Source organism: Selaginella moellendorffii, unplaced genomic scaffold, assembly GCF_000143415.4.
Source record: "Selaginella moellendorffii unplaced genomic scaffold, v1.0 SELMOscaffold_76, whole genome shotgun sequence".
In the NCBI taxonomy this organism is placed as follows: Eukaryota; Viridiplantae; Streptophyta; class Lycopodiopsida; order Selaginellales; family Selaginellaceae; genus Selaginella; species Selaginella moellendorffii.
The window spans coordinates 459,802-485,094 of NW_003314337.1; the positions used below are offsets into that span (position 1 = coordinate 459,802).

At 51.9% G+C, this 25,293-nt stretch overlaps 9 protein-coding genes across 9 annotated transcripts; 2 read left to right on the forward strand and 7 right to left on the reverse strand.

Moving 5' to 3' along the window:
- Positions 1 to 211: 211 nt before the first annotated feature.
- LOC112341111 lies at positions 212 to 1,349 on the reverse strand. Its single transcript, XM_024660625.1, has one exon. The coding sequence runs from the start codon at positions 962 to 964 to the stop codon at positions 713 to 715; it is 252 nt and encodes an 83-aa protein (XP_024516393.1). The 5' UTR covers positions 965 to 1,349; the 3' UTR covers positions 212 to 712.
- A 375-nt stretch (positions 1,350 to 1,724) lies between these two features.
- On the reverse strand, positions 1,725 to 7,533 carry LOC9641527 (stromal processing peptidase, chloroplastic). Its single transcript, XM_024660601.1, has 25 exons — positions 7,473 to 7,533; positions 7,157 to 7,404; positions 6,875 to 7,097; positions 6,575 to 6,810; positions 6,276 to 6,522; positions 6,118 to 6,225; positions 5,878 to 6,066; positions 5,520 to 5,819; positions 5,357 to 5,458; positions 5,170 to 5,304; positions 4,891 to 5,115; positions 4,639 to 4,842; positions 4,409 to 4,579; positions 4,204 to 4,353; positions 4,006 to 4,143; positions 3,717 to 3,944; positions 3,498 to 3,665; positions 3,301 to 3,430; positions 3,110 to 3,251; positions 2,938 to 3,058; positions 2,796 to 2,876; positions 2,644 to 2,745; positions 2,396 to 2,576; positions 2,160 to 2,321; positions 1,725 to 2,078 (listed from the first exon to the last, which is right to left on the reverse strand). Exons 2-24 carry the CDS (start codon positions 7,354 to 7,356, stop codon positions 2,242 to 2,244), a joined length of 3,861 nt encoding a protein of 1,286 aa, XP_024516369.1. The 5' UTR covers positions 7,357 to 7,404; positions 7,473 to 7,533; the 3' UTR covers positions 1,725 to 2,078; positions 2,160 to 2,241.
- A 6,282-nt stretch (positions 7,534 to 13,815) lies between these two features.
- Positions 13,816 to 16,353, reverse strand: LOC9642035 (pentatricopeptide repeat-containing protein At3g53360, mitochondrial). The gene has a single exon (XM_002986797.1). The coding sequence runs from the start codon at positions 16,351 to 16,353 to the stop codon at positions 13,816 to 13,818; it is 2,538 nt and encodes an 845-aa protein (XP_002986843.1).
- A 20-nt stretch (positions 16,354 to 16,373) lies between these two features.
- Positions 16,374 to 17,487, reverse strand: LOC9642036 (ras-related protein RABA1f). Its single transcript, XM_002986798.2, has 3 exons — positions 17,142 to 17,487; positions 16,567 to 17,035; positions 16,374 to 16,503 (listed from the first exon to the last, which is right to left on the reverse strand). Exons 1-2 carry the CDS (start codon positions 17,357 to 17,359, stop codon positions 16,600 to 16,602), a joined length of 654 nt encoding a protein of 217 aa, XP_002986844.1. The 5' UTR covers positions 17,360 to 17,487; the 3' UTR covers positions 16,374 to 16,503; positions 16,567 to 16,599.
- Positions 17,488 to 17,593: 106 nt separating this feature from the next.
- Positions 17,594 to 18,789, forward strand: LOC9642037. Its single transcript, XM_002986741.2, has 2 exons — positions 17,594 to 17,967; positions 18,026 to 18,789. Exons 1-2 carry the CDS (start codon positions 17,643 to 17,645, stop codon positions 18,703 to 18,705), a joined length of 1,005 nt encoding a protein of 334 aa, XP_002986787.2. The 5' UTR covers positions 17,594 to 17,642; the 3' UTR covers positions 18,706 to 18,789.
- Positions 18,789 to 19,640, forward strand: LOC9641528 (serine/threonine-protein kinase PEPKR2). Its single transcript, XM_002986742.1, has one exon. The coding sequence runs from the start codon at positions 18,789 to 18,791 to the stop codon at positions 19,638 to 19,640; it is 852 nt and encodes a 283-aa protein (XP_002986788.1).
- A 122-nt stretch (positions 19,641 to 19,762) lies between these two features.
- Positions 19,763 to 21,028, reverse strand: LOC9641529 (GDSL esterase/lipase At5g03980). The gene has a single exon (XM_024660617.1). The coding sequence runs from the start codon at positions 21,026 to 21,028 to the stop codon at positions 19,763 to 19,765; it is 1,266 nt and encodes a 421-aa protein (XP_024516385.1).
- A 165-nt stretch (positions 21,029 to 21,193) lies between these two features.
- On the reverse strand, positions 21,194 to 22,409 carry LOC9642038 (probable pyridoxal 5'-phosphate synthase subunit PDX1). Its single transcript, XM_002986800.2, has 2 exons — positions 22,340 to 22,409; positions 21,194 to 22,243 (listed from the first exon to the last, which is right to left on the reverse strand). Exon 2 carries the CDS (start codon positions 22,234 to 22,236, stop codon positions 21,307 to 21,309), a length of 930 nt encoding a protein of 309 aa, XP_002986846.1. The 5' UTR covers positions 22,237 to 22,243; positions 22,340 to 22,409; the 3' UTR covers positions 21,194 to 21,306.
- Positions 22,410 to 22,714: 305 nt separating this feature from the next.
- On the reverse strand, positions 22,715 to 24,964 carry LOC9642039 (F-box protein At1g47056). The gene has a single exon (XM_002986801.2). The coding sequence runs from the start codon at positions 24,939 to 24,941 to the stop codon at positions 23,232 to 23,234; it is 1,710 nt and encodes a 569-aa protein (XP_002986847.2). The 5' UTR covers positions 24,942 to 24,964; the 3' UTR covers positions 22,715 to 23,231.
- Positions 24,965 to 25,293: the final 329 nt, after the last annotated feature.

Below are 25,293 nucleotides of genomic sequence, written 5' to 3' on the forward strand. Positions count from 1 at the left end.
GAACAAAGTACGAGAGAGAAATCATCGGGGCCGGTGGATTGGATCTCGATCTGGAATGCCACTAATTGACCCGGAAGCTTTCTCTTTAATTTTTGTAAGCTTTGAGGGCGCCAACTTTTCGAAAACTTGTTGTAGCGGCAAAGGGTGGTGGAAAGAATGCGACTTAAAGCTGAGCTCTCGCTCTCCTTTGATATATCAAATTCCTATGGTGTTTCTAGAAGGTCGGGTTTTGATTGATTTCTATAATGTCCAGGCGCGTGCAAACTATTCTGATCGATCGATCGATTAGAGAGGATAGCACCAAAACAATGGTTGCACAGAACCATCAATACCAAATCAATCAATCATACACCGGATGGGATTTTTTCCCCCGTGATATATTCCCACGCTTGACGACGATCTACTTGCGAAGAAGAAGAGGACAAACAAAACCACAGCTCCAAGCTTGAGTAGCGCCAAAAGCTTGTAGGATCTTTTCCTCGTAGCCTTTTGGAAGATGCAAACAAATAAAATCAACCAAGAGATCACTCTTGATCTCTTAGATTTTGGATAGATCTCTGTGATGATCGAGGCGAGCAAGAGTATGTGTCCTCGCGATCCCGCGCGCGCGCGTGAGATGGAATGCACCCCTCTTCTTCCTCCCCGGCATTTTGTCTGCATGAGAATTGGAGAAAGCTCTGCTAAAGGCTCGTCTCTCCCTCGCGCGCGAGCGCTACCTGTTGTGGAGCGGGTTCGGACCCGTGGGTGCCAGCCGCTTGGACGCACCAAAGACCGACGAGGCGGGATCGATCGGTGGCGGGATGCGCAGGGGATTGGACAGCGGAGCCCCGCTCGACTTGCGCGCGCCGGAATTGGGCGAGGGAGAATTCGCGGGCAAACGAGGAATGCGAGCGGCGGAAGCGGCGAGAATCAGCGCGAGCGCGAGGAAGAGGAGAATAGCTGCATTGGGAGGGCGAGGAACCATCTTCCGCTCTCTTAATTTCGGCCAATTTGGTGGATGGAGGGGGAGAGAAGAGACAAAGAGAAAGTGAGAGAGTGAGAGGGGAGGGGGGAGGCGATCGCTCTCCAAAACATAACAAAGCCAAAAGCTTCTTTCTTTCTGGAATTCTTTCTTTCCTCCACAAGCAAAGCACAAGGACACTGGAAAAACAAATGCTTAGGCTACCTCGTTAGAAGAAGAAAGCCTTCGTTTTAACGGAGGAGGAGAAGTGTGATTGATTGAAACATGACTGTCAGTGGTGTCTTCGTGAGTGCTGATTCGAGTCATTGAGTGTGGTGATTGATTAGGCAAAACATTGAGAGCCAGCATATTCGGGGGCGCATCTTTCCTGTGCTATCGCGCCGACGCGTGATGAGCAATGCGACCGACCGATTCCATAGCTGCATGCTTTCGCTTTAAACTAAACCAAGCCCAGCTTTAAAAAAAAACTTCTTGACCCTGTCACTCCAGTTTGCTTAAGTCAAATCGCTTTGATTGGATCTCTGGCACGCTTTGCAATGCAACAACAACATCAAAAACTTCTCGCTGGGAGTGGGAGTTTCTTCGCTTAAAAACGATAGAGTTTGATCCAAGCCCGAAAAGCCCACACACACACACACAGGGAGAGAGAGATAAAATATATGGAACAAAGCTCGCTAGTGGTGAGTGGGGTCTGCGCTTGTCCGTGGCCTTTTTGGGCGACCGGGGAATCGCTGGCGAGCTTGGAAGATTCGCTGGATTTGACTTAACAAGCATTTTCTTTCCATGAGTTTATCGAAAGGCATCACCTCTAATGGCGGCAAGCGAATTATCCCTGTCAAGTTAGAGGAGACGGAGCATCTCAGCGATGGTTACCTCTCAAAGCCAGATCTTTCTTCTTCCTTTTTTTAACGACTTTGTCAATATGCTTTGTCCATCCAGACTCTAGCCATTAACTTGCGTGAGGTCCTCGTCTGTGTCTCTATAGTGTGTCTCTCTCTGTGTGTTTGTGTGTGTGAATCAATCAGCGATGCGGCAGCTTATAAGTACATCTGGTGTAACAACAGCTCGGCTTTTCGGAAAAGTGGAGGTCTACAAGTCCCCTCCCTGTCTGCTGTCTCTGATAAGGACGGAAGATCAAGTCAAGCTACAGCTCAAACAAAAACAAAGGAAAGGAAAAGCAGAAAAGCAACACACGTACCTTCCAGTAATGCGTAAACGGTGTTGCGGGAGATTTTCGCTGTTTGGTGTTACCCAAGAGCTCTCTCCCAGCGAAAGGATGATCACGTTGTTGGCCGAGTCATCGTCGACATGCCTCGTCCTTGGAAATGCGAGCCAGGCAACGCAACTGGTAGTTCTTCCACTGCAACCAGTCTTAGTAGAGAGCACGAGAAGCAAGGAAATACAAACAGAAATGTGAGGGCATTATCACTGTACCGGTGTCTTCTTCCAGCGTCAAAGCACTGTCGCCTCCTCCACCATCCGTATCGGTACCGGCGACACCAATGCACGTGTACACGCTTTTCTCGTCGAGCCCCAAGAACTTGTACGCATTGTAGACGTCATCGATTGTGGCCAGCTCGTAGAGGTAAGCGAGGTCTCTGATGCAGCTGACGTTCTGAAAGAAATAATACGAGAAAGATGAGATGTCATATATATAAAATATCATTTGCTGCTTTTCTTACCTTTCTACCAACACTCGGAGCTTGCAAATGCGTGATCAGCCCCAGCCAGTACTTGTTATCCTTGCAATCCGATTCGTGTCTCATCATCAAAATCCTCTTCGCCTGGAATTAGCTTGTGAGCCTGTGCACGACCCAAGGAAAAATTGCCTTACTCTGTCTAATTCACGTTGAGTGATTTGATTCGAGTGGAGTCCCTTCAAAACGTTTATCGAGGCTTCAACAGCACGTTGGATCTGGACAGCAGTTCAACAGGAATGATCAGGTGTGGTACATAACGAGCACGGAAATCAAAACCTTGGTCGGTGTCGAAGTCACGGAAATCACAAACCAGCCACCTTTCAAACGGTCGAACAGACGGAACTCAAACGATACGTCGTAAGTCAGTCCAAGAGCGTCTCTGACATTGGTAAACAACCTGTAACACAAGAGCTGCTGGAGTGACTGCGGCTGGAAAGAAGGACGATACCTAGCATTTATGATTTCGGCCAACAACGTCATAGCAACAGATCCATAAAGCGGGTGTCGAGGCCTTTTCCAAAATGATCCAGTCTCCCCGGGCTTTTGTATCACTTCAACACCCGGCGGAGCCAAAGCACGGGCTTGTTGTTCTGGATCCAAAGAGCTCTTTGACAATGGTTCAGAAAAGAACGGAATTACCTGTTAAGTTCTTCGGGACAGGTTCCACAAGAACGTTGAGATCGAGACCATCTACTGTATAGCCCCATCGATTTGGTGCTGGCCCAGCGACGTAAGCGCATGCCCTTTCATCAGTGTCCTTCAAAAAGAGCTGATAAGAAACAAAGCACGGCTTAGGCGTGTCATTCTACAGAAAGTACAGGAAATATAGCACAGACCTTTTGATTGCAAACTTCAGGTTTAGGAGACGGATTGATAACAACTGGCTTCTCTTTGGCTTCGATTTCTTTCCTCGCAGGCACGTCCTTTTCTGGCGCAACTGTCCCCAGATAATCCAATATACATGTTTCGATGTCATGCTCTGAGAAATCCCCAACGATGCATAGCTGTATCACAAAACAATTTAAGTCTTTGCGGGAAAGATACAGGCCACTTACCTCCATATTGCCCGTCACCAGTTGCTTCATCACGGCTTCTCTTACTACTGGCAGTGTCAACTTCTCGATGGCTGAGGGATTAGGCTCGAGCAATCTCTCGTCTCCATCAAACATCGCACACATAAGTTTGTAAGCCGTTGCTCGCTCTAGGCTCTTAGGCATAGCCCGGAAATGCGACATGTACAATTGCTTTGCCCTGTCCAAAGCGTCCTCTAGCCAAACATTCCGCTGCACAGAAAGAAAACTTTTCATGTCTCAAACGGAAAAACCTGTTACAATGTACTGTTACCTCCATGACAAGATGAAGAAGTTGGAACGCTGCTTTCATTCCTCCATCACGCATTGTAAAATGGAAGTCCATGCACATGAACTCCTCGTCCGCCTCTAACACGCAATTTATGAGTTTAGTAACGCAGAACAACTCCACCTGTATAATCAACATCAAGGCGTGTTAATATATCCGGATGTCGTCTATAGCAATACATGCCTGTTCTCTTGAATATCCACCCACGACACCGCCTTCACTGAAGGTTCGAACGCCGACTGCAACAGCTCCACTTGCATCTGAAGTTTCACGAGCTCTACCGCCTGCGACGACTAATCTCATCACACCACCTTTAGCCTCGTTCTGAGTAATCTGTTGCAATGGTGGTGTTAAACGGCTTACGCCTTGAAATCAAGCAAAACAATACCTTGTAATTGACACGCATTCCATTTGATAGCCGTCGCATGACAATCCCTGTCTGCTCGTTGACGATCTTCAAAAGTGTTCCACCATCTGTAACGGGAACGAAGCATGGCTTTCTTTGCATTTTAAGCGTCGATAGCTCTGCAGCTGATACCAGCTCGTCCGGGACATCAAACTGAAAAACAAACAAGCGACGTGTTGACTAATTCACTGGAGATGATCAAGGTACATTACCTCTGCTTCAGGTGCCAATGGCTCACTTAAACCGGATTTAATAGATTCCACAATTTCATCCGGGGTTATTTTAAACTCAATGTCCCCTCGGCCATTTTCGTGTAGCGACTTCGGAACACAGGCCACAATTGCAGCAGGTACAGGTGCATTTGAATCTCCAAAATCTGCAACATATTGGAGCATGGACTTCGCCGTGGCATGCACCTGGACGAAACACGAGTGAGAAACAAAATTAGAGGAGAGAAGTCTTACGTCTTCAAGAGTCACGCTATCAGCCACAGCGAGCAGCGCTTCATAACCCTGCTGTTGATCCATAACAGTATGTCCAACTGCATCACTTTCCATGATAAAGTCCAGATTGTCAATTGATGGAACGCTGTCAATCATGGCTGCCAAATGTTCACTGTCTTTTAGAAGAGCATTCAAATATCTTGCCAGCTCTCCTTTAGTGACTCCGTGCTCTTTTAATCTGCTAATCTGTAGGAAAATGTGTTAGTATGTTAGATTTCTCTACTGCACAATGAACAAGACCTCCTGGACAGCAACTTTGAGCGCTCCGGACCAATCCTTCGGTTCCGCAGTGACGGCAAGAGTAGTAACAGTGCATCCTTCTCGTCCAGAATCGCTATGATCCAGCTCTATACTGATGAAAGGTGGATTGGCACTCTGATTCAATGCAACCAGTAAGCACGATTCGTCAAAAATTGCTACTTCAAACCTTGTAGCGTGTACTAATTCGAAATTGGTATGTGGACAAGACAATTCTTCTCATCAATACGTCGCGTATATCCGAATAAGTTTGAACTCTTTGGATGGGTGTCTGCAAAATCATACACAAGCCGTTACTTCTCGCGTGGAAAGATACTGATGAGAGTCCATACCTTACAGAAAAGGTTCAGCGAGAAATTCTGAAGAAGTTCGTGCTGAAAGATGTATGGCACTTTGTTTTCTCCACTTATCCCTGGTAAAGACCAGCTGTGTTTAACAGGAGGTCTTATTGCATGCCTTTCCTTTCTTGTCGGCGCTGATAAGAATGAAACAGGAGGAGGATCAACGGCTGTTGGGCCTGCCAATCCTTTTTGAAGTTTCGGTAGTTGTTGTGAAGCGGATGCTAGGATATTAGCTAGCGGACTAGCCAGGTTCGCATGATGCAATCCAGCAGGAGTTGAGCCAAATTGCGCCTTCAAATGCGAATGCCCTCATTGTCAGCTTATAAAAATATGAACTTCATCAACTGACCTCAATCAACTCTATAGTTCGTCCCACACTGCCAATGTCGCCAACTATGAACAAGGTTGCATTCGCAGGGAAGTACCACCTATCATGAAACGCTTTGATTGTTTCAACATCCCATTGTTTGATTTGTTCCTCCAAACCAATGGGAAACCTGTAGCCCAGTAGATTTTCCGAGTGCAGTTGTTGCAAAAGCTGCAATAGCAGCATAAGACAAAAAGAAATGCATGCCTAATCGCACTATACCTGGCAGTCTACTCGGTATTCGATTGTATTCATCATTTGTAACTCTGAAAGAACTGCACTTCTTTCTTTCTCGATTCGTGAAGCCAGAAATTTTGGTTTGAAAGCAATCTGTACGACAAAAGATAAATAAAAGCGGATATAGAATACAGATTGCGAACCTCGTGTAGAGCATCAAGCACAAGAGGAAGAAGAGGTTCGTTGGTTCCCTGTGCGGTCACAGGTGAATGAACATGAAACACTGTGTGGTGGAAATCGGTGTACGCATTAGAACGGGCACCAGTTCCCAGAAGCTTTTCACGCTTTTTACTTCCCAGAAATGTAACGTGTTCAATCATATGCGCTATGCCTTGCTCGTGCTCTTCTTCATCCACAGACCCGACATGCATTTCCATATGAGCTTCAAATCTGGAAAAACGAGTTCCAATCACTTATAGAGAAGATAGAGAGGATATCATACCGGTTTGGAGGTACTTTGTTCGGCAGAATGACATAGCGCAGGCCGTTGTCCAACTGTCCCCGGTGTAGCTTTGGGTGTGAAGGAAGCATATTTTTCAAATGATCTTCTATACCGAGCATCCCATTCGTGATACTTTCGTCACCCTCGCTGTCCTTCTCCGAAACCTTCTCATCATTCAACCATTTCAAGCTTGTCGCTTGAGGTTCCGTCGGTCCGACTGATGCTCGTGCAACTGCCTGCATTCCTCGCGTCAGTAACACACAAGACAGAAGTGGAAAAAGAAAAAGGTCCGAAGCGTACCGAAGTTGATACTTGTGGACGATTGAGCAATGGGACTCTGGGACTGGCAGGACATTGCATCCAACTCAAGCCGCGGCTTCTCAATCTGGCCTGGAAATTACTTGTAGTTGCAGTAGACGACGAACAACAGCACGAGGAAAGACGTTGTTCATGGCTGCCTTTGGAACGATCCAAAAATCTTCTTCCATGGAAGGAACTATCGTACAACACACCGCCTTCTAATCTGCTAGCACACACGCAGCAATGTTTGAATCCAAAAACTAGAGCAAGAAAATCCCAGACCTGAATTTGGAGGCCAAAATCCGCGACTTTAATCTGTTCTTCCGGCGTTGCTGGTCGTGATTGCTGATAGAGAGCGCAACGCAGCCACTGGGACCGACTAACGAGCACGATCTCTTGCCGCTAATCTGGTCTCTACTCGCTGTACACTGTGCCGGAGGAGCTGGAATGGCAATCCGCGAGATGCCACAGTGAGCAGCCATGCCTGGAATCGCAAATCCAACCAGCGGCGCCTACAAGGTCATCATCCCCTGCATGCTCCAAAAGTCAATTTCTCGGCCGAGAATCACTCGAGAAATGCCCGCGCGCCGCCACATACCTCAGCGAAGCGCGGCGCCGCTCAATCACCGCCATCACACCCAACCCAAGCTCAACCCTAACCCGCCATAGAAATATTTGATATTTTGCATTGGATTGATGGTCCAAGAAGTCCCAGCGACAATAGGCGGCGGAGGAACGAAATCTTCGGCGCCTGCGAAGGGAAGACGAGGAAGAAGATGATAGAGCTAGAAACGCGATCGATCTCATCGCGCCACGAGCAAATTGTCGTGCGAGAAGGAACGAAATGGCGATCTTTGTCCAAATCCTTCTTCCAGCTGTTCAAAGAATGGTGAGAGCTGGAGTTCTCAACACTCAAAGATGAAAATGGAATGTTTATGAGTGTGGTTGGTATTGTTGTAACTTTCATGAGAAAGAGCTCGCAGTCTGTATTCGAAGTGAGATTTCGAGATCATCGTGCTCCAATAGATCTCCTGTGAAAGAAATGGAATTGAACCGAGAACGATAAAATCATACTCTACCTCGAGTTATAAAGTTCCAGGAACGTCCTGCAAGCTTTGAAGTTCCGCAATCAGCTTGTGTAGTATTTCCTTTCAATTGGCGGCAAAGCTATATTCTCATCGTAGGAGTGAAGCAATCACTGTGGAGGACTTTTGATGTCACTTCCCAGTGAAAGATCTTGTGCTGAGAACAAGTGTCGCTCCAAGCAAGCTCACAACCATCTTGTTGCGATCAAGAACAATGTCGTCCTCATCGAGAAAGTGCTCGCAGAATGCTCAATGCAGAGCGGAGCTTGATGCGAAAGCCATATTCCCGACGTAGGAGTGAAGCAATCACTGCGGAGGACAACAAGCCTCCACATCAAACTGATTAATCAAGCAAAAACTGAGAATCACGCACTAGCTTTGCCAGGCCTATAGAACTTGTTCTTGCAAAGGACATTGTTCTTGATCGCAACAAGATGGTTGTGAGCTTGCTAGGAACTACGCTTGTTCTCAGCAGAAGATCTTTCACTGGAAAGTGGTAGAGATAATTGGATTACGGTGATCTACAAGCCCAGCATGGCTGAATCATAGATACGAATGTCACAAAGCTCATGGCAGCTGACCAACACATTCACCTTGATGTTGTAGTGACTTGCAGCTTTTCCCCCTCATGATTGAAAAATTGGAACACCTTCTAGTGAGTCCATCTAGCAAGAGATGAGCCTCCAAATCACCACAACTGTCAAGCCCGTGGAAGATCAACACCCACCAAGAACATTCTAATACACTAGAAAACAGGCAACCAAAATAAAAAATGAAACCACAAGGTGAGTTATTTAGTGCTTAAAACGGTCCAGCGCACTCCAAGGACCCACAGCTCACAAGGCCAAGAAACCTCCTGCAATCCTAGTACCAGCTTCTGGTACGGGTAGCTCTCCAACATTTCCTGTGATACAACAAAGTAGAACCGCTTGAGGTTGTACCTCTTGATAAGCTCGTCAATGTACTTGGCGCTGGATTGGTGGCAATCGTTGATGGTAACGTGAAGGGCATGGCCATCACCTAATAGAATAATTGAATCGAATAGCGGATTATTTCGAGCGTCAGGCTTGAAATAACCCCTAGACTTGGGGTCAATCTCGTCCAAGCTTTTGAAGATCTGAAACTTCCCCTGGCAGTTAAACCGGACCGCTTCCTGTTCCTCTGCAGCCACTTCCCCGTCAACCTCGTCTTCTGGCTCCACTTCTCCTTCGGCGTCGTCGTCCATGTCCTGTTTGTCCTCGGTCACTGGCCCCTCTTCCATTTCGTAGACTCCCTTGAAATCAGAATATTTCAGCCTCTGGATAAGCGCAGCTTTCCTCTCTCTTACAGGCAGATCCCTCCGTCTCAAGAAACTTCGAAGCTCCTCAGTCGAAATTGGCTTGTGCAAGCGCCGTGCTTGGAAGACGTGGTTTCCAACAGCGTCCGACCGAAAAAGCTGATGCACCAAATGCTCAAACCTCTTGCCCACGAGAGCCCTTTCGTCCTTGATGCCCTGATTCTGTCTTATATACTCTATAGCCCGTTTTGTAGCTTCCTCCTCTTCAAGCAACGAAAGTTGCTCCTCCACGTATTGAGATGCAAACACTACCATGGTGTCCTTCAAATCTGTACTGACCACCTTCAAATGAAGAATGAAACTACTTACGTCCTTCTCATGCAACATGCTCCCAATCCTGTACATGATCCGGGCTTTGTCTTTCGCGGTGTTTAAGGCTCGAGCAAACTTTCCGATGTAGTTCGGGTTGCTGTGCCTGACCAAGACAGAGCGCACCGAGCCGCCAAACTTTTGGTAACGCTCCCGAACTGCTGCTTCGGAGCAGTCCCCGAGCCCGGCCAGTGGCGCAGCGAGCAACAATTCACACAGGTCCCACAGGGGCATGTAGAATGTGACCAGGTCCGTATCTTTCTCGAACTGCCACATACAGTCCTTCGAATCCTTCGTGGACATGAAGAAAATAACGTGCGCCTTATTCTGAACCATTCGCGGTGTTGCTTCCGGACCGTTTACCAGAAAAACAGTGTCTTTTGTAATTCGACGGTCGAAGTCCCCGGTCTTTCCCTGCAGCAGCTCATTTCCCCTGAAGTAATAACTTGTACCTGGGCCATGCTTGGACCCCTGCTCCCATATAATAGTCCAATCCGAAAACACAGGATCCATCCGCAGCTTGTAAAACAAGTAGAAGCCAAAAACCGTCTTGCCAGTGCCTGGAGTACCTTTAACCTGCATGTGCTTTCCAGAATCCTTGAGCATCGTGAGCGCAGCTTGAGCGAGAAATATGTAAACCTTCCGGATCATAATGGTCGAGATTTGGGAATCCATAAAAGTGATCCCCTCTGGAAGAGTTAACGTCGTCAGGCTGACAGTCCTTGAATCTTGAATCATTCTCGCTGCATCCCTTGTTTCTTCCCGCTTGAAATCGGTTGTCACCGCGGCCGTGACGAGCTCGGTGGGCATTTCCCTTGTCACTACTGCGAGTTTCGCCTCCCTGACTTTCTCCCACAGAGGCCGCAGGTCATATACCACTGCAAGTGGAAGAAAATATCAGGCCATGAGAAGAAGTAATCGAAACAAAGCGGGCAATTTCTACGAGGGCCAAAGTAAAGCACAAAGCAGGAAGTGCCCACCTGATGGAGGAGGAACAGGCGCTGCAACAGAACAAAATTTGTCAGAATCGAGGGATACATCCAAGCACGAGGCAAGCAGCTTACTCAGGTCACGATATCATAAGAGTCACAACAGGCCAGGCAAACTCCTGCAGAAAAGGACACACGTCTCATAACAGCCACAGACCAAGACCACAAAGTTGCGAAAACCAGGGAGGCAACGGCACAAAATTGCCAAAACGCTACTGACGTGTCGTTGCATGAAAGCTCATTGACCCGAGAATCCTCCAACTCAACAAGAGCAGGCAAACACCACTTGGATCCAAGGCACACAAACAACAAAAGGCTTGCACCTGGCGCAGCCTCAAGTGTTGGTCCAGCCTGAAGTGTAGGCACTGTAACAGAAACAAATTAGTCAAGGTGCGAAATGGAAGACAAAGCAGCAACATATTTACAGCCAGGGAAGAAAACAGGAAGTGTAGCCGACATAGAATCAAGATCACCCTTTCCAGTTCAGCTCAAGAACAAACCTAGTTCGTAGACGTATTGGCCACCCCCCACACTCTCGTCCAAAACTGCATACCCATCAGCATCTAGAAGACACCCACGCCCATAGGCGTCCCGCAGATAATCCAGCACCCTTGGACGCTTGAATTTCCGCTCGCCCAGAACCACGCCATCGGTAGACTTCACGGTAACGCAGACCGCCATGTTTCGTTTAGTCACTTTTAGGGTTCAGCACCTTGAGATTTCGAACAGATTCTAACTTCGAGGCATTCTTCATTTGATGATCTCGTTTGTCATTCGGTGGCTGAACTCTTCCACCCTTGACGGTGAACTCCTTCCGCAGAGCACACAACACCACCACCACCACCACCACAGCCAGCGACCTCAACGTTCCAACCTTTGCTGAAGTATATCCCATGAAGAGGTTTTGTGGCTGAGAGGTGATAGACTTCCTGGTCTTGGTCCTTACACGTAAAAGCGAAGCTCTTACGCATTAGACAATTGCATGGATTGTTTTGCGAATTAAAATATTTGATTCAGATTAAATAAATGACGTATTATTATTGTGTAAATCATTTTACCTTTACCAGAAGCAGATCCTTGATAAGGTCAGATCGCCACCCAGCCGTAGCTTGAGGGACAATAAGGTTTCTTGAATCGTTGCGAAAAAGCCTTACGGCAGCTGTGCGAAGAAGGCATGAGAATTGGAGGCAGCCACATCCATCCTTCGCCACTAGCAATTCTCACTCTTCCCTGCTAGCGAGAATCCATCATCATTTCTCTCTTTTACTAAGCCCATGTTTATGAACTGGGAAAATCAGGTAACAACTGCATACCTTTTCACCTTTTGTAAGCTTTGAGTGAATAAATGATGAATTAGACACAGATAAATGATAGAGTTTTCATCTCCAACAACGATTAAATCCATGTCCCTCAGAGGCCACAATGTTTTGCATCAGTATAGTCATTTTTTTCTCATACAACGTCCTACATCATTAGCACTTGAAATAGTTCGTCTGCAACCCAAGGCCCACAGCTCACAAGGCCAAGAAAGTTTATGAGAACCTAATAAAAACTTTTGATACGGATAGTCCATACGCGGCACAACAAAGTAGAATCCTTTAATGTTGTAGGTCTTGATGATCCTGAAGATACTTGGCATTGGTGCCAACCAAAACTGCTAATATAATAAGAGAATCGAAAAGCGAATCATTTTTTAGACCTCGCCGGATCTCTTAAGTTGCCTAAACTTGTTCCTCTTCAACCTCTTCCACTTCAACCTCGCTGTTCTCTGGCTCTACTTCCTCTTCAGCCTCATCTTCCATTTTCTCCTGTTCGTCCTCGTTCACTGGCCTATCTTTCATGTCGTACTGTCCCTTGAAATTAGCATCTTCAGCTTTTGTCCCACTTACAGGCAGTTTCCTGCATCTCAAAAGACTTCGAAGCACCTCACATGTCTCAGTCGAAATTGGCTTGCACAAGCGTCGCTCTACCGCTCGTTGTGTATCATTCCGCTCTTCCAGCCTCGAAAGGTGCTCCTCCACATATTGAGATGCAAACATGACCATGCTGTCCTTATAATCTGCACTGACCACCTTCACATGAAGAATGAAAGCACTTACGAATTGCCCCGGCATTATGTTCAGAATCGTGTACATGATCCGCGCGCTGTTTCTCACAGTCTGTAAGGCTTGATCACACCAGTTGGCGTACATCGTATTCTCGTGCTGGACCAAGACAGAGCGCACTGAGCCTCCAAACCTTTGGTAACGCTCCATGACTGCGCCGTCGCTGCAATCCCCGTGCCCGGCAAGCGGCGCAGCGAGCAACAATTCACACAAGTCCCACAGAGGCATGACGAATCTGACCACATGCGTCTCTTTGACGAAGTGCCACAGACAACCATCTAGATCCGGGGACATAAAAAAATAACGTTCGCCTTGTTGTGATCCATTCGCCATCTACACCGGCATGTAGAATGTGACAATGGACGTCTCTTTGATGAAGTGCCACAGCGAGCCTTTTCTATCCGTGCAAACAAGACAACATTCGCCCAATTCTGAACCATTTGCAGTGTACCGTCGACCAGAAAAACAGCAGTTTCTGTAATGTAGCGGTCGAAGTCCCCGGTCTTTCCCTGCAGCACCTTATTCGCCCTGAAGTAATAACTTGCACCAAGCTTGCCACCTTCCTCCCATATAATACTCCAGTCCGAAAGCGCAGGATCCATCCGCAGCCTGTACTGTCTTGCCAGTGACCAGCATATGCTCGTGCTTCCAGGATCGAGGGCGCGGCTTCAGCGAGAACTATGTCAGCCTTCCGGGTCACAATGGTCGAGATATCGGCAAAAACGGGCTGACGACGTTAACTCTTCCAGAGGGAGTCTCGAATCTTGAATCACTCTCATTGTTTTCCTTGCTTCTTCCCGCTTCAACTTGGTTGACACCGCAGCCGTGACGAGCTCGGTGGGCATTTCCCCCAGTTTTGCCTCGCGGATGTTCTCCCACAAAAGCCTTTTCTTCCACAGGATTGGCAGGTCACCTAAGAAAACATAGAAACACAACCAAATAAGAGCGAGACAACATAGCAATAGCTTACTCCTGCAAAAGAATAAGAAATTCTTTGTATCATCGTCATGGTCAAATCTCCGTTGCTGGGCATGGAATATTCACTAAGGCATGTCCAGCATATTCCAAAAATATACTTTTCAATGGGATATCCTTGGAATATACTCCAATTTAAACTTTAGAAGAGCTCTTCCTCTTCCTCTCCAGCGATGGAGGACATATAGGAGAGCTCCACAAACGCGGCGGCGCCGTAGGGTTCCCTCTCGATCACGCTGCGCGCCGCGGCGCTCCCGCGGCGCACGTCCCCCTGGATCTTGCACGCCGCAAGCAGCGTCTTCCAGGTAACATCGCTCGGCCCGCACGGCATTCCCTGCAGGAAATCGTACGCCTCCTCCAGCTGCCCGGCGCGAGCGAGCAGATCGATCAGGCAGCCATAATCCTCCAGCCCATGGCCGACGCCATAGTCCGGCCCCATGGAAGCGAACGTCCGCGCGCCCTTCTCCACCAGCCCGGCGTGGCTGCACGCCGACACCACCGCCAGGAAGGTGATGTGATCCGGCGCCACGCCGCGCTGCTGCATCGCGTGGAAGAAATCGATGACGCTCTGGCTGTGCCCGGTCTGCGCGTATCCCCCCAGCATCGCGTTCCAGCAGGCCAGAGTGGGCGCCTCCACCGCCTCGAAGATCCGGCGAGCTTCCCCCAGATTGCCAAACTTGCTGTGCATGTGGATGAGCGCCGTGGCGACGAAGACGTTAGATTCCAGCCCGAGCTCCCGGGCCCGAGAGTGGACGAGCTTCCCTTCCCGGTGGGCCGAGACGATCGTGCAGGCCTCTAGCACCGTCGTGAAGGTGACCCTGTCCGGCTCGAGCTCCATCCGCTGGAACAGATCGATGGCCTCTTGGCAGCTCCCCAGATCCACACAGGCCGCGATCACCGACGTCCACGACACGATGCTCTTGTCCTCGAGCCGATCAAACGTGTTCCTCGCGTCCTCCAGGCTCTTGCAGCGAGCGTACATGCTGATCAGCGCGTTGGCGACGTTGTTGTCAGCTTCTAGCCCACTCTCGGCGATCAAGCCGTGGAGTTTCCGTCCGTAGCTCACCCGGTCCGGCGACACGGCGCTCAAGGCCAGGAGAAACGTCGCACGGTTGCCCGAGGCTCCTTCCAGCAGCATCCGCGAGAACCACTCGAGCGCTTCACGCGGCTGGCCGTGCCCGACGCAAACGCCCACTATGGCGTTCCAGGCGAAGACGTCCCGCTCGATGATCTTCTCAAACACCCGCCTCGCATCGCCCAAGCTGCCAGTTCGCTCGTACATGTTGACGAGAGCGCTGCCAATGAAGGAGTCCGAGTAGAGGCCGGTATCGACGATCCACCCGTGGAGCTGCTTCCCGACGCTCTGGCACTCGACGGCGCTAACCACGTTGAGAGCCGTCGTCCTCGTCGGCCTCACTCCATCCAGCAGCATCAGCCGGAAGATCTCCAGAGCTCTCGAGTGGAGCGACTCGTCCCGGCCGTAAGCAGCGATCATGTTGTTCCACGACACCACGTTCTTGCCGAGGATCCCATCGAACACTCGCCGGGCCTCGCCGAGATCTCCACACCTGCTGTACATGGTCACCAGTGCAGTCCCGGCAACGACGTCAGTCTCGAGCCCAAGGCGAGCAACGCGAGAATGGATCGACTTACCATCCTCCAGGCTCTCGGGTGCGGCACAGGTGCTCAGAGCAATGACGAGCGTGGTCTTGTCCACCGCCACCTCGCTCGGCATCCTCCGGAAGAGCTCCAGCGCCTCGCTAGAGAAGCCGTGCTGCGCCAGCGCCGCCACCATCGCGTTCCACGACTTGACGTCCCAGCGCTTCATCCGGTGGAAGACGTCGTGAGCTCGGTCGAGGCAGCCACACTTGCTAAACATGTTGATCGAGGCGTTGGCGACCATGGTGTCGGTCTCCCACTCGGCCTCCACGACGTTGCCATAGACGAGGTCGGCGTCCCGGGCGCTGGAGCAAGCTGCGAGCACCGCCAGGAAGGTGATGTTGTTTGGAACCACGCCCTCGAGCAGCATTCGCAGGTAGTATCCAAATGCCTCGGCTATATGCCCGTTCCGGGCATACGCCGTCACCATCCCGGTCCAGGAGATCACGTCCCGCCGGGGCATCCTCTGGAAGAAGCGAGCAGCGCCATCGAGATCGTAGCACTTGGCCAGCATCTTCATCAGCGCGTTTCCTATCACGACGTCGCTCTCCAGGTTCTTGTCAACGATCAATCTGTGGACTAATTCTCCCTGCGCCAGGCTCTCGCAGGCGTTGAGGATGCTGATGAAGGTGACGCGATCCGGCAGGACCCCTTCCAGCTGCATCCGGAAGAAGAAGAGCCAGGCCCGGTCGACATCTTCATCGTCCACAAACGCTGTCACCATGCTCGTCCAGAGAACCATGCTGCGGTCCAGCATCTGCTCGAACACCCGGCTCGCATCGTGGATGCTGCGGCACTTGATGAACATCCTCACGACGCTGGCACCGAAGAACCCATCCAGCAGGATGCCCTGTGCTTGGATCGACGAGTAGACGCTGGTGGCCTCGTGCAGCAGCTTTCTCTCGGCACAGAGGTTGACGAGCTTTAGAAATTTGGAGTGGTCGTCAGAGACGCTGGGCTGGCTGGTAAAGGCTCTCTGCCAAAGCTGAAGCGTGAAGCAACGACAATGCGCTCTTCTCATGAACTCTTCAAGCGCAGGTAAAAGCACACATGAAAGTAGTTGAAGAGAGAAAAAAGTATTTAAAGAATCTGCTACCTAGAAGGAGCAAAAGAATTCGTAGCTATCAGAGAACCACCCAAAGCCTTGACGCGTGATCTAAACATTGCTACCCTGGAAAGGAAACACAAGAACACACATGAGATCAAGAAGGAACTCCGAAAACTTGGCACATACCAGATGGATCGATCGAAACCAGCTAGAGATCCTTCACGCCGAGCAGCACCCAACCTTCTTGGTTGCGGTCACATCGTCCTTGCCGCCAACGTTGATGGTCTGGCCCTTGGCAGGGGCCGCGGATGGATCCTCGCCAACGTCGAGCGCCTTCTTGCTCACCACCCGGTAAATCTGTGTCAGTATCTGCTTGAACGCGTTCTCCACATTGGTGGACTCGAGGGCGGACGTCTCCATGAAGTAGAGTCCCTCGCGCTCCGAAAAGGCCTGGCCGTCCTCGGTGGACACGGCCCGGAGGTGGCGCAAATCGGACTTATTCCCCACCAGCATCACCACGATGTTGGAATCGGTGTGGTCTTTGAGCTCCTTGAGCCAGCGCTCCACATTTTCATACGTGACGGGCCGGGTGATGTCGTAGACGAGTAGGGCTCCCACGGCGCCGCGGTAGTAGGCGCTGGTGATGGCCCGATACCTGCGCAAGAACAGTGGAAATCGATCAGAGCACCGATATTACGAGGCTCTAGATCTAGATCTGCCGGATTTCGGCCAAAATCTCCGAAATTTCGCCTACAACATACCTCTCCTGGCCTGCCGTGTCCCAAATCTGTGCCTTGACGAGCTTGCCGTCGACGTTGATGCTGCGCGTGGCGAACTCGACGCCGATGGTGGATTTGGACTCGAGGCTGAACTCGTTGCGCGTGAATCTGGAGAGGAGGTTGGATTTGCCGACGCCGGAGTCCCCAATCAGCACTACCTTGAAGAGATAATCGTAGTCCTCGTCCGATCTGTACGCCATGGCGCTGGATCTCTCGCTACGCGGCCGAGATCGAGGCGAGGAAAATGCCCCCGGAGCTGGGGAGATCGATCAGCAAAGGCGGCAAGGCGCTAAAAGAAATAAACACTTCCTCCCTATAAACCCTAGAAGCTTGGATAGTGACAACAAATTTTTTTAATGCCACATTAAAGCTTTATCTAACGACACGTGCTGACTGGGCTAGCATTGTGCTGACTAGGAACATCTAGGGCACACGCACGACACGATTTTGAAATTTTAGGGCAGGGGCAATGTCGCCATAGCTATGGCGACTGGAGTTTCGCTGGCGCTACGGCCAGGGCAGCGCCCCTGGCCCTCGTTCCAATCTCCTCTTGCTTGCGGGGATAGATCTCGCGCTAGGGCTCTTCCGCATTCCTTGCAGCGGCAGCGGCTGCCAAGCTTATCCTCCATTTTCGCCGCTCGAGCTGCCTCTTCTTCCACAGGCTCGGATTATCAGGAGGCGCAGCAGCAAGGAGAGGAGTATGCCACCAAGGCGGCGCCAAAGAAGAAGCAGCGCCGGCTCCAAAAGACCTTCCAACATCTGGCGCACAGGCCGGTGGAGCGCCCGAGATATCTCCTCTGGACATCCTGTAAGTCACAAATCCTTCCACTCCTCGCTTAAACCCTATACCCTGAATCTCCCTCCAGGTGCCGTGTTCGTCTTCCTGATGCGAAGAGTGATCTTCGAGGAGCTCGCTCGCTGGCCCGGCTTCTTCGTCGAGCTCTGGGAGCTCCTCAAAGCTCTGGGCATGCTCGTCGCCAAGCTCCTGGCACTCCACGCGAAGGACACAACAGTGTGGACAGTCACATACTTTGGCTGGGCGGGGCTCTTCCTCGTCGACCTCTACCACTTCATCGTCGACTACGCGCCAGTCTGGGGCCTCCTCACCACCATCGCTCTCACCTCCGCGGTCGTCAGCCTGGGCGAGGCCGTGAGGTCCAAGGCCGCCAACCAGCCATGGATCGTCCGGCTCGCCACCCTCGCGGGCCTGGGAGCCTACCTCCACATCTGGGACTTCGCCGTCACCGCGATCATCCTCGCGCTCCTCTCGGCGGCCTCGTATCTCCGCAACAGGGACGTGGTGACGGCGCTGCTACCAAGCGTGGCGACGCTGGTGGCGGTGGGGAGGCCGATCGTCCAAGCTCCCGCCATCGCCACCTATCTCCTCCTCGCGATCTACATGAACTGGGCGGCTCCGGAGAAGAGAGTGGACAAACCCGAGGCCTGGACGTCGCCTCCAATCCTGGTGGCTTTCGCCATCGCCATTGGCATGAATGTGGCTGTGAATTGGCTGCGCTCCCGCCACCTTGTTTGGCTTGCAACTTAGAGCTTGTTTAAGGCGAGCTTAAACTTAATCACCCTTTTTTGTCAAATTCTATAAAAATAGGCCAAAAGCAACTAGGGTTTGTAATGGCCAGCGCAGAAGTGGAGTCGACGAGTGCGTGGCTGGAATCCCATTACCAGGTTTTGGGTCGTCTTGGTGGTGGAGCTTATGGGTCGGTCTTCGCTTCCAAGAGGAAAACGAAGTTTTTTCATGCGAAAACAGAGGCATGCAAGGTGATGGATAGCAGAAACGCCAACTTGTGTGATCACGAGGGTAAGATTATGCGAAAGCTACATGGGCTGGAGGGAGTAGTGTCACTGCACAAAGCACATAAGGACTCGGAGTGTACTTGCCTTGTGATGGAGCTGTGCGCGAGCGATCTGATGGCGGCCTTGGGTACGGAGCTTACGCCGTACCATGTCCCGACGCTGGCGAATCACTTCCGCCACCTTGTGCAGACCGTGCAAGCCATGCACAGGCTTGAGGTCGTGCACCGCGACCTCAAGCCGGAGAACATACTCGTGACCAAAAAGGGGGAGCTAAAGCTGGCGGACTTTGGTGTGGCGGTGGATTGTAGCAGTCGTCCCAGGGGCTCTCCGCTTAGAATTCAGGGCGAAGTGGGGACGAGGAGATACTGGGCGCCGGAGATTGTGAGCGGCGGGGGATATGACGAGAAGGTGGATGTGTTTGCGCTGGGATTGATCCTCTACTTCATGTTGGAGATGAAGAGGCCGTTTGACGGGTTTGATCCACATGGCGAGTGTTTCTTCGAGGAGAGGAGGCTTGTTTTTGAGCAGAGCCCTAAAGCTGCGCAGGATCTGATTATGAAGATGACTGAAAAGGACCCATGGAGGAGGATCACGTTGGAGGCGGCCTTGAAACATCCCTGGCTCCAAAGAAGAAAACACTTTGATTTTGTAATCACACACATTGTGTGAACTTTTTTATAACTTATCAAAACAGTGTTCAGTGCTAAAAATGATTCTGGTTAAATATTAAACAAAAATGGGTTAATGGGTTATTAACATAATAATGGGGAAACAAAAATAAATACGAATTTCTAGAGTGGACCTGCTGGCTCTTCTGGGATGACCTTGCAACCCTTCTGCAGGGTCACATTTGGGGAGATGTACTGCCCAGCCAAAATAAAGTCGGTCATAATCCTGTAAAAGTGCCCCGTATAGTGAACACCATCGAAGGTAGTATACTCATCCGGGTCCTTGCAAACTGTGTATGAAACATTGGCAGTCCCACACCCGCACAGGCCACCTCCATTGCAGTTGTATTGCCCTCCGCCACCGCAGCACGACTTAAGATTCGTCGTGAATCCATACGTATCCATGTTCTCGATCACCTCAGTGTTGGCCGCATTCCAATCAAAGTAGTAAACATTGAGCCCCGTGTAATTCTGCCGGAGCTCCCCTGCCATCGTCTGCATGGCCGAGTTAAAGACGCTGACGAGCTCGCCAACCTCCACAATGCACCCATCCTTGTCCAAGTGGTACGTCCCCGGCTGGTATTCCCCAAACGCCTGGAGATACGTAGGCGCGCAATCCGCCCGGGGCATGTTAAACAGCAAGACGTTGCGCGCCCCGGCCGAGTACAAGGTGGCGATGGCGTCGGCGAGGCCCTTGACCACGGCAGGGACGACCACCTGGACGACATAGTTGCCACCCTGCGCCAGCCCGAAGTTGATGTCGTCCCCTCCAATCTCCACGTAGACGAGCGCACTCTCGTACCACTGCTGGCTCGTCTGGCGCCCATACCGCGCGATGGTGCTCTTCTGGTGACGCAGGAAGTTCTGGACTTGCGTGGACAAGATATGGGGGCTGGTTGCCCTGGACCGGGATGACGGTGGCGCCGGCGTAGCCAAAGTTGAGGCTGACGAACTCGCTGCCGTTGTAGGAGAGGCTGGCGATGGCCAGGTTCTCGAGGCGGAGATTGGAGATGAGCAAGTCGGGGATGAGGAGGCCGTCGCTGTAGCGTCCCGTGGGCCTGCCGTAGGTGACGCCGTAGGGGTCCCTGCCCGCGAGGGCGGAGAGGGTGTCGCCGCTGCCCATGCCCTCGCGGTAGCGGTTGCCTGAGTCGCTGAGGGAGTCCGAGAAGGTGAAGAGCGCGGTGGGGCAGAGCGTGCCTGGCTTGGCCTTGCGGGAGGCCTCGACGGAGACGAGGGCGATGGCGAGCACCGCGAGAATTGTGAGAAAGGTGGCGGAGGAAGCCATTCTTTCTTGCCTGAGTGCTGCTGCTGCTGCTGTGGTGGATCCACGTCGGGGATTATATACTGGTGGAGGAGGTGCTGATTCTGCGATGCAAGTGCTAATCTCATTATCTGTAGTTGTATTCTTGAAATGGTGATGTGCAATCTTGGAAGTCTTTGCTGATTGATGGAAATATTGTTCTTGGAAGCTCTTTTGTTCTTTTTTAAAAATCACCAAATGGATTTCCCGAATATATTTATAATTAAAAAAAAAGTAAAATCACGAGCAGAATATATACGTATTATACGCTCCATCTACTTTTATTAGTAGAGACCTTTTAGGTCGACACTTTTTCGATATATCTCTTTGGCCTCTACACGTCTCTCTCTCTCTCTCTCTGTGGCCTCTACTCCGATCTCGCCGCATAGCGCTCCACCTTGGCATCGTTGAGATTGATCCCCACCATGGCCTCGCCGAGCCCGCAGCTCACCTCCGCCACTACGTGCGGATCATTGTAGTGCGTCACCGCCGTGACAATCGCTCGAGCTCGCGCCGCCGGGTTCCCACTCTTGAAGATCCCCGACCCCACGAACACTCCATCGCAGCCCAGCTGCATCATCAGCGCCGCGTCCGCGGGCGTCGCCACCCCGCCCGCCGCGAAGTTCACCACCGGGAGCCGCCCCAGCTGCTTGGTCTGCCTCACCAGCTCGTAAGGAGCGCCAATCTCCTTGGCGAAGCTGAAGACCTCGTCCTCGTCCAGGCTGCGCAGCCGCCGGATGTCGCCCATGAGCGATCGGACGTGGCGCACCGCCTCGATGATGTTGCCGGTGCCCGCCTCGCCCTTGGTCCGGATCATGGCGGCGCCCTCGGTGATCCGGCGCAGCGCCTCGCCCAGGTTGCGGCAGCCACACACGAAGGGGACGTGGAAGTTGTGCTTGTTGATGTGGTTGGCGTCGTCCGCGGGCGTGAGGACCTCGCTCTCGTCCACGAAGTCCACGCCGATCGACTCGAGCACCTGGCCCTCCACGAAGTGGCCGATGCGCGCCTTGGCCATCACCGGGATCGTCACCGCCTTCTTTATCTCCTTGATCATGCCCGGGTCGCTCATCCGGGCCACGCCCCCCTCGGCGCGGATGTCCGCCGGGACGCGCTCCAGCGCCATCACCGCCACGGCACCGGCCTCCTCCGCGATCCGGGCCTGCTCGGCGTTCACCACGTCCATGATCACGCCGCCGCGCAGCATCTGCGCCAGGCCGACCTTGACGGCGTAGGACGCCTTCTTGGGCTCCGCGATGGCGCCATTGCCATAGACGGCCACAACGCCGTTGGCATCCATCGCCGCGCTGCCAGAGGGAAAAAGAATCAATCAATCCCGCGATTCCAATGGAAATGCGACCCGAAATATCGAAGATCTGGGAGGAAATGCCTCGGGATTTTACCTCTTCCGCTACTCCTCGAGTGCTCGCGCTATCGGAACCCTAATCTCTGTGGCAGTCAAAAACCCTGAAGAAGAAAAAGAAACGAAAAGCGTGACGTGGCGCGGGCCCGGTCGTTGGATGGAGGCGTGCGGCATCTAGAGCCTTCGAGAATAATCTATGGCGGAGCATAAAGTTCCGCGAATATGCCAATCGTATCGCTTGTGGTGATGGTTTACTGTCCAAAATGGGGTCAGCTTTCCAATGTTTTTTTCCATGATTTTGTAAAAAAAGATATCATTTAGGAACCAAAAGTTTTTATGTATAAAATTCATAAAATCTCATTATTCCGAAATCCTATCGTTGTTAACGAACTCAATGGATGCTTTGTCACGAACCTTAGCAACAAACTTCGATATTGATTGATCCCTTGCTTAGATTAGCAATGAATGAGCATGAACCATATAAAAAGCTTTTGATCACAAGATATTTAATGGCGAGAGACCGTCGTGATCATCTAAAGAAAACATCGGTGTCAGATAAACCACATGGTCGGTCACCAGATAAAAGAAAATTAAGAAAAGAGAGAGAGAGAGAGAACCACACGAAAAATAGATCAACAGATCACCGAAGATGACTACTTTTCAACCACAAGAGACGAAATCAGCAGCAGGAAAGAGAGCAAAAGATGAGAACGATCAAATCCAATGAAAGAAAAGAAGTAGAAAAAAAAAAAAAAAACGAGCCTGGCCTGCCTGGAGCGATGGATGGATTCATCGTTGTCGACGCCGATCCTTCGTCGCGATCTCCAGCTTGCTCCTCGAATCGAAGTCGATCTCTCGCATGAATCCTTGATTTGATTGGCTTGACTAACTGAGCGAGCTTGCTTGTTGTCACCAAGAGATCATCGAATCGATCACGGCTTGGCACAGTAGCACGACACCGCGGCCGCGTTTCCAGTCGCCCAGTTGAGCTTGCTCTTCATCATCTGCGAGCTTCCCTGGAAAGCCCGGTGGATCCTGTTGCTGCCACTGTGATTCACCACCCCTTGCGCGGAGTGATTGGCGCTGGCGGCGGCGTTGTGAGCGGTGATCTCCCCCTCCGCCACCGCCGGAAGAACACCCAGAGGAACCGACATGACGTCGTTGAGCAGACTTATCCACACTGGTCGCATCAGTCTCACTCGCAAATTCCCGATGCCTTCGCTCGTCACCTGGTTGCAATTCCGGACCTTGAGCCGGGTGAGCGCCGGGCATCCATTCCCGAGCCCCTCCACTCCCAAGTTGGTGATCGAGCACGACCGGATGCACAGCTTCCGGAGCGCGCGGAAGCGGGTGGCGATGCAGCACAGCTCCGCGTCGCCAAAGCTCTCGCAGTTGCACACCGCCAGCCTCTCCAAGCTGGCGCAGTTGGAGCCGATGATGGTGAGGCTCCCCACGCTGATGCTCAGCCGGATGAGCACCAGCTCCTGGAGCTCCCGGCAGCGCTTGGCGATGGAGATGAGCCCCTCGTCGCCGATCCGGCCCGAGCGCCAGCCGTCGAGCCGGAGGCGCTTGAGGTGGCGGCAGCCAAACGCCACCGCCGAGAGGCCAAAGTTGGTGCACTCGGACGCCTTGACGACGTAGAGCGCCTCGAGGGACTTGCACTGCGCCACCGCCTGGAGGCCGCGATCGCTCAGCTGGAGCCTCTCGACGTGGAGCTCCAGGAGGTGCGGGAGGTGCTCGGTGATGGCCTCGAGGAGCTTGTCCCAGTGTCCCAAGTTCTTGGAGAGCCGGAGGACCTGGAGATTCGGGGAGCCGATGATCAGCGGCCCAAACAGCCTCGCGTTGCGCAGCTCCTTGAGGCACAGCTTCCTGATCCGCCCACACCCGGGCGAGATGAGCAGCTCTGGAAAAGCCTGAGAGATCCCCCGGAGCCTCTTCACTGCCAGGCTCTCCAGATCAGCGCAGCGCTGGAGCAGGCAATTCAGACCCAGCGGCCCAAACCCGCAGGATCCACACGAGAACTTCTTGAGCGAGCGCGCCACCCGTGAGAAGTGGTCGATGCCTTCGTCGGTCACGTCCTTGCATCCCTTGAGCTTGAGCTTGACGAGCCCCTTGCAGTGCTTGGAGATGAGAACCAGCGCACGGTCGTTGATGCTGGGATCTCTCCTATCGCACTTGAGCGTGATCTTGGTAAGCTGGACGAACCGCGAGCAAATTCGCGGGAGGAATGGCATCACGTCCGCGTGAGCTGCCAGCGACAGCTGCGTCCGGCTGCGTCCTTCCAATCGGTGCCATCGCCGGCACACGAGAGAGCTCTGGGTCCTGTCGCCCGGGCTGAGCTTGTGTAAGATCCACTCGAGGCATTCGTCCGGCACAAGCAATGTGAGATCTTCCTGCTCGACCCACTCTTCTTCCTCCTCCTCTCCATCTTGAGACTCGAGTTCCAGAAGATCTACAGCGCGATGGCGATGCTGTTGGAGCTGCTGCTGCTGGAGCAGCTGGTGTTCTTGCTGCTGGAGGAGAAATTTCCCAAACTTTGCCTGCTCGAATTGGCCGTGGTGCCGGCTTGGAATCTGGAGGAGGTAGTCGTGCTCCGATTCCTCAATGTACGTGCAAGCGATGGACGATCCAGCCTGCCCCATTCTTCGTCGAGCCCCACGGATCAAAAATCCAAGAATCCAGATCCAGCAACGAATTCCCCCCGCTGGCAGTAGAGATTATTCCAAGAACTGGGAATGCTCGCAAGAAACCGGCTATGGCAGAGGATTTCCACGCCGATAGACATCATGCCGGTGGAAATTTCAGCAACAGCGCACCTGTCCCTGCTCCACTCACCGATTAAAAAATCCTCCTCGCGATCGATCGACTGCCACTGCCGTGTCGTGTTGCCTCTGCGCACCCCAATCCCTAGCTAGGGAGCTACATTCCTTTCCAGCGCCCTAAAGATTCCATGGCGAGTGAGTGCGCTGGTCATTTTAGACGACGGATCTCCGC

Bases quoted from the DNA above. Each gene is read 5' to 3' on its own strand.
- LOC112341111 (XM_024660625.1), bottom strand. From the start codon at position 964: ATGGTTCCTCGCCCTCCCAATGCAGCTATTCTCCTCTTCCTCGCGCTC.
- LOC9641527 (XM_024660601.1), bottom strand. From the start codon at position 7,356: ATGGCTGCTCACTGTGGCATCTCGCGGATTGCCATTCCAGCTCCTCCG. The intron at 5,459-5,519 runs GTATGGACTCTC...ATGATTTTGCAG, and splicing joins CGCTGAACCTTTTCTGTAAG to ACACCCATCCAAAGAGTTCA. The intron at 2,577-2,643 runs GTAAGAAAAGCA...TATTTCTTTCAG, and splicing joins CTCCGAGTGTTGGTAGAAAG to AACGTCAGCTGCATCAGAGA.
- LOC9642035 (XM_002986797.1), bottom strand. From the start codon at position 16,353: ATGAGAAGAGCGCATTGTCGTTGCTTCACGCTTCAGCTTTGGCAGAGA.
- LOC9642036 (XM_002986798.2), bottom strand. From the start codon at position 17,359: ATGGCGTACAGATCGGACGAGGACTACGATTATCTCTTCAAGGTAGTG. The intron at 17,036-17,141 runs GTATGTTGTAGG...GTTCTTGCGCAG, and splicing joins GACACGGCAGGCCAGGAGAG to GTATCGGGCCATCACCAGCG.
- LOC9642037 (XM_002986741.2), top strand. From the start codon at position 17,643: ATGGCGACTGGAGTTTCGCTGGCGCTACGGCCAGGGCAGCGCCCCTGG. The intron at 17,968-18,025 runs GTAAGTCACAAA...ATCTCCCTCCAG, and splicing joins ATATCTCCTCTGGACATCCT to GTGCCGTGTTCGTCTTCCTG.
- LOC9641528 (XM_002986742.1), top strand. From the start codon at position 18,789: ATGGCCAGCGCAGAAGTGGAGTCGACGAGTGCGTGGCTGGAATCCCAT.
- LOC9641529 (XM_024660617.1), bottom strand. From the start codon at position 21,028: ATGAGATTAGCACTTGCATCGCAGAATCAGCACCTCCTCCACCAGTAT.
- LOC9642038 (XM_002986800.2), bottom strand. From the start codon at position 22,236: ATGGATGCCAACGGCGTTGTGGCCGTCTATGGCAATGGCGCCATCGCG.
- LOC9642039 (XM_002986801.2), bottom strand. From the start codon at position 24,941: ATGGGGCAGGCTGGATCGTCCATCGCTTGCACGTACATTGAGGAATCG.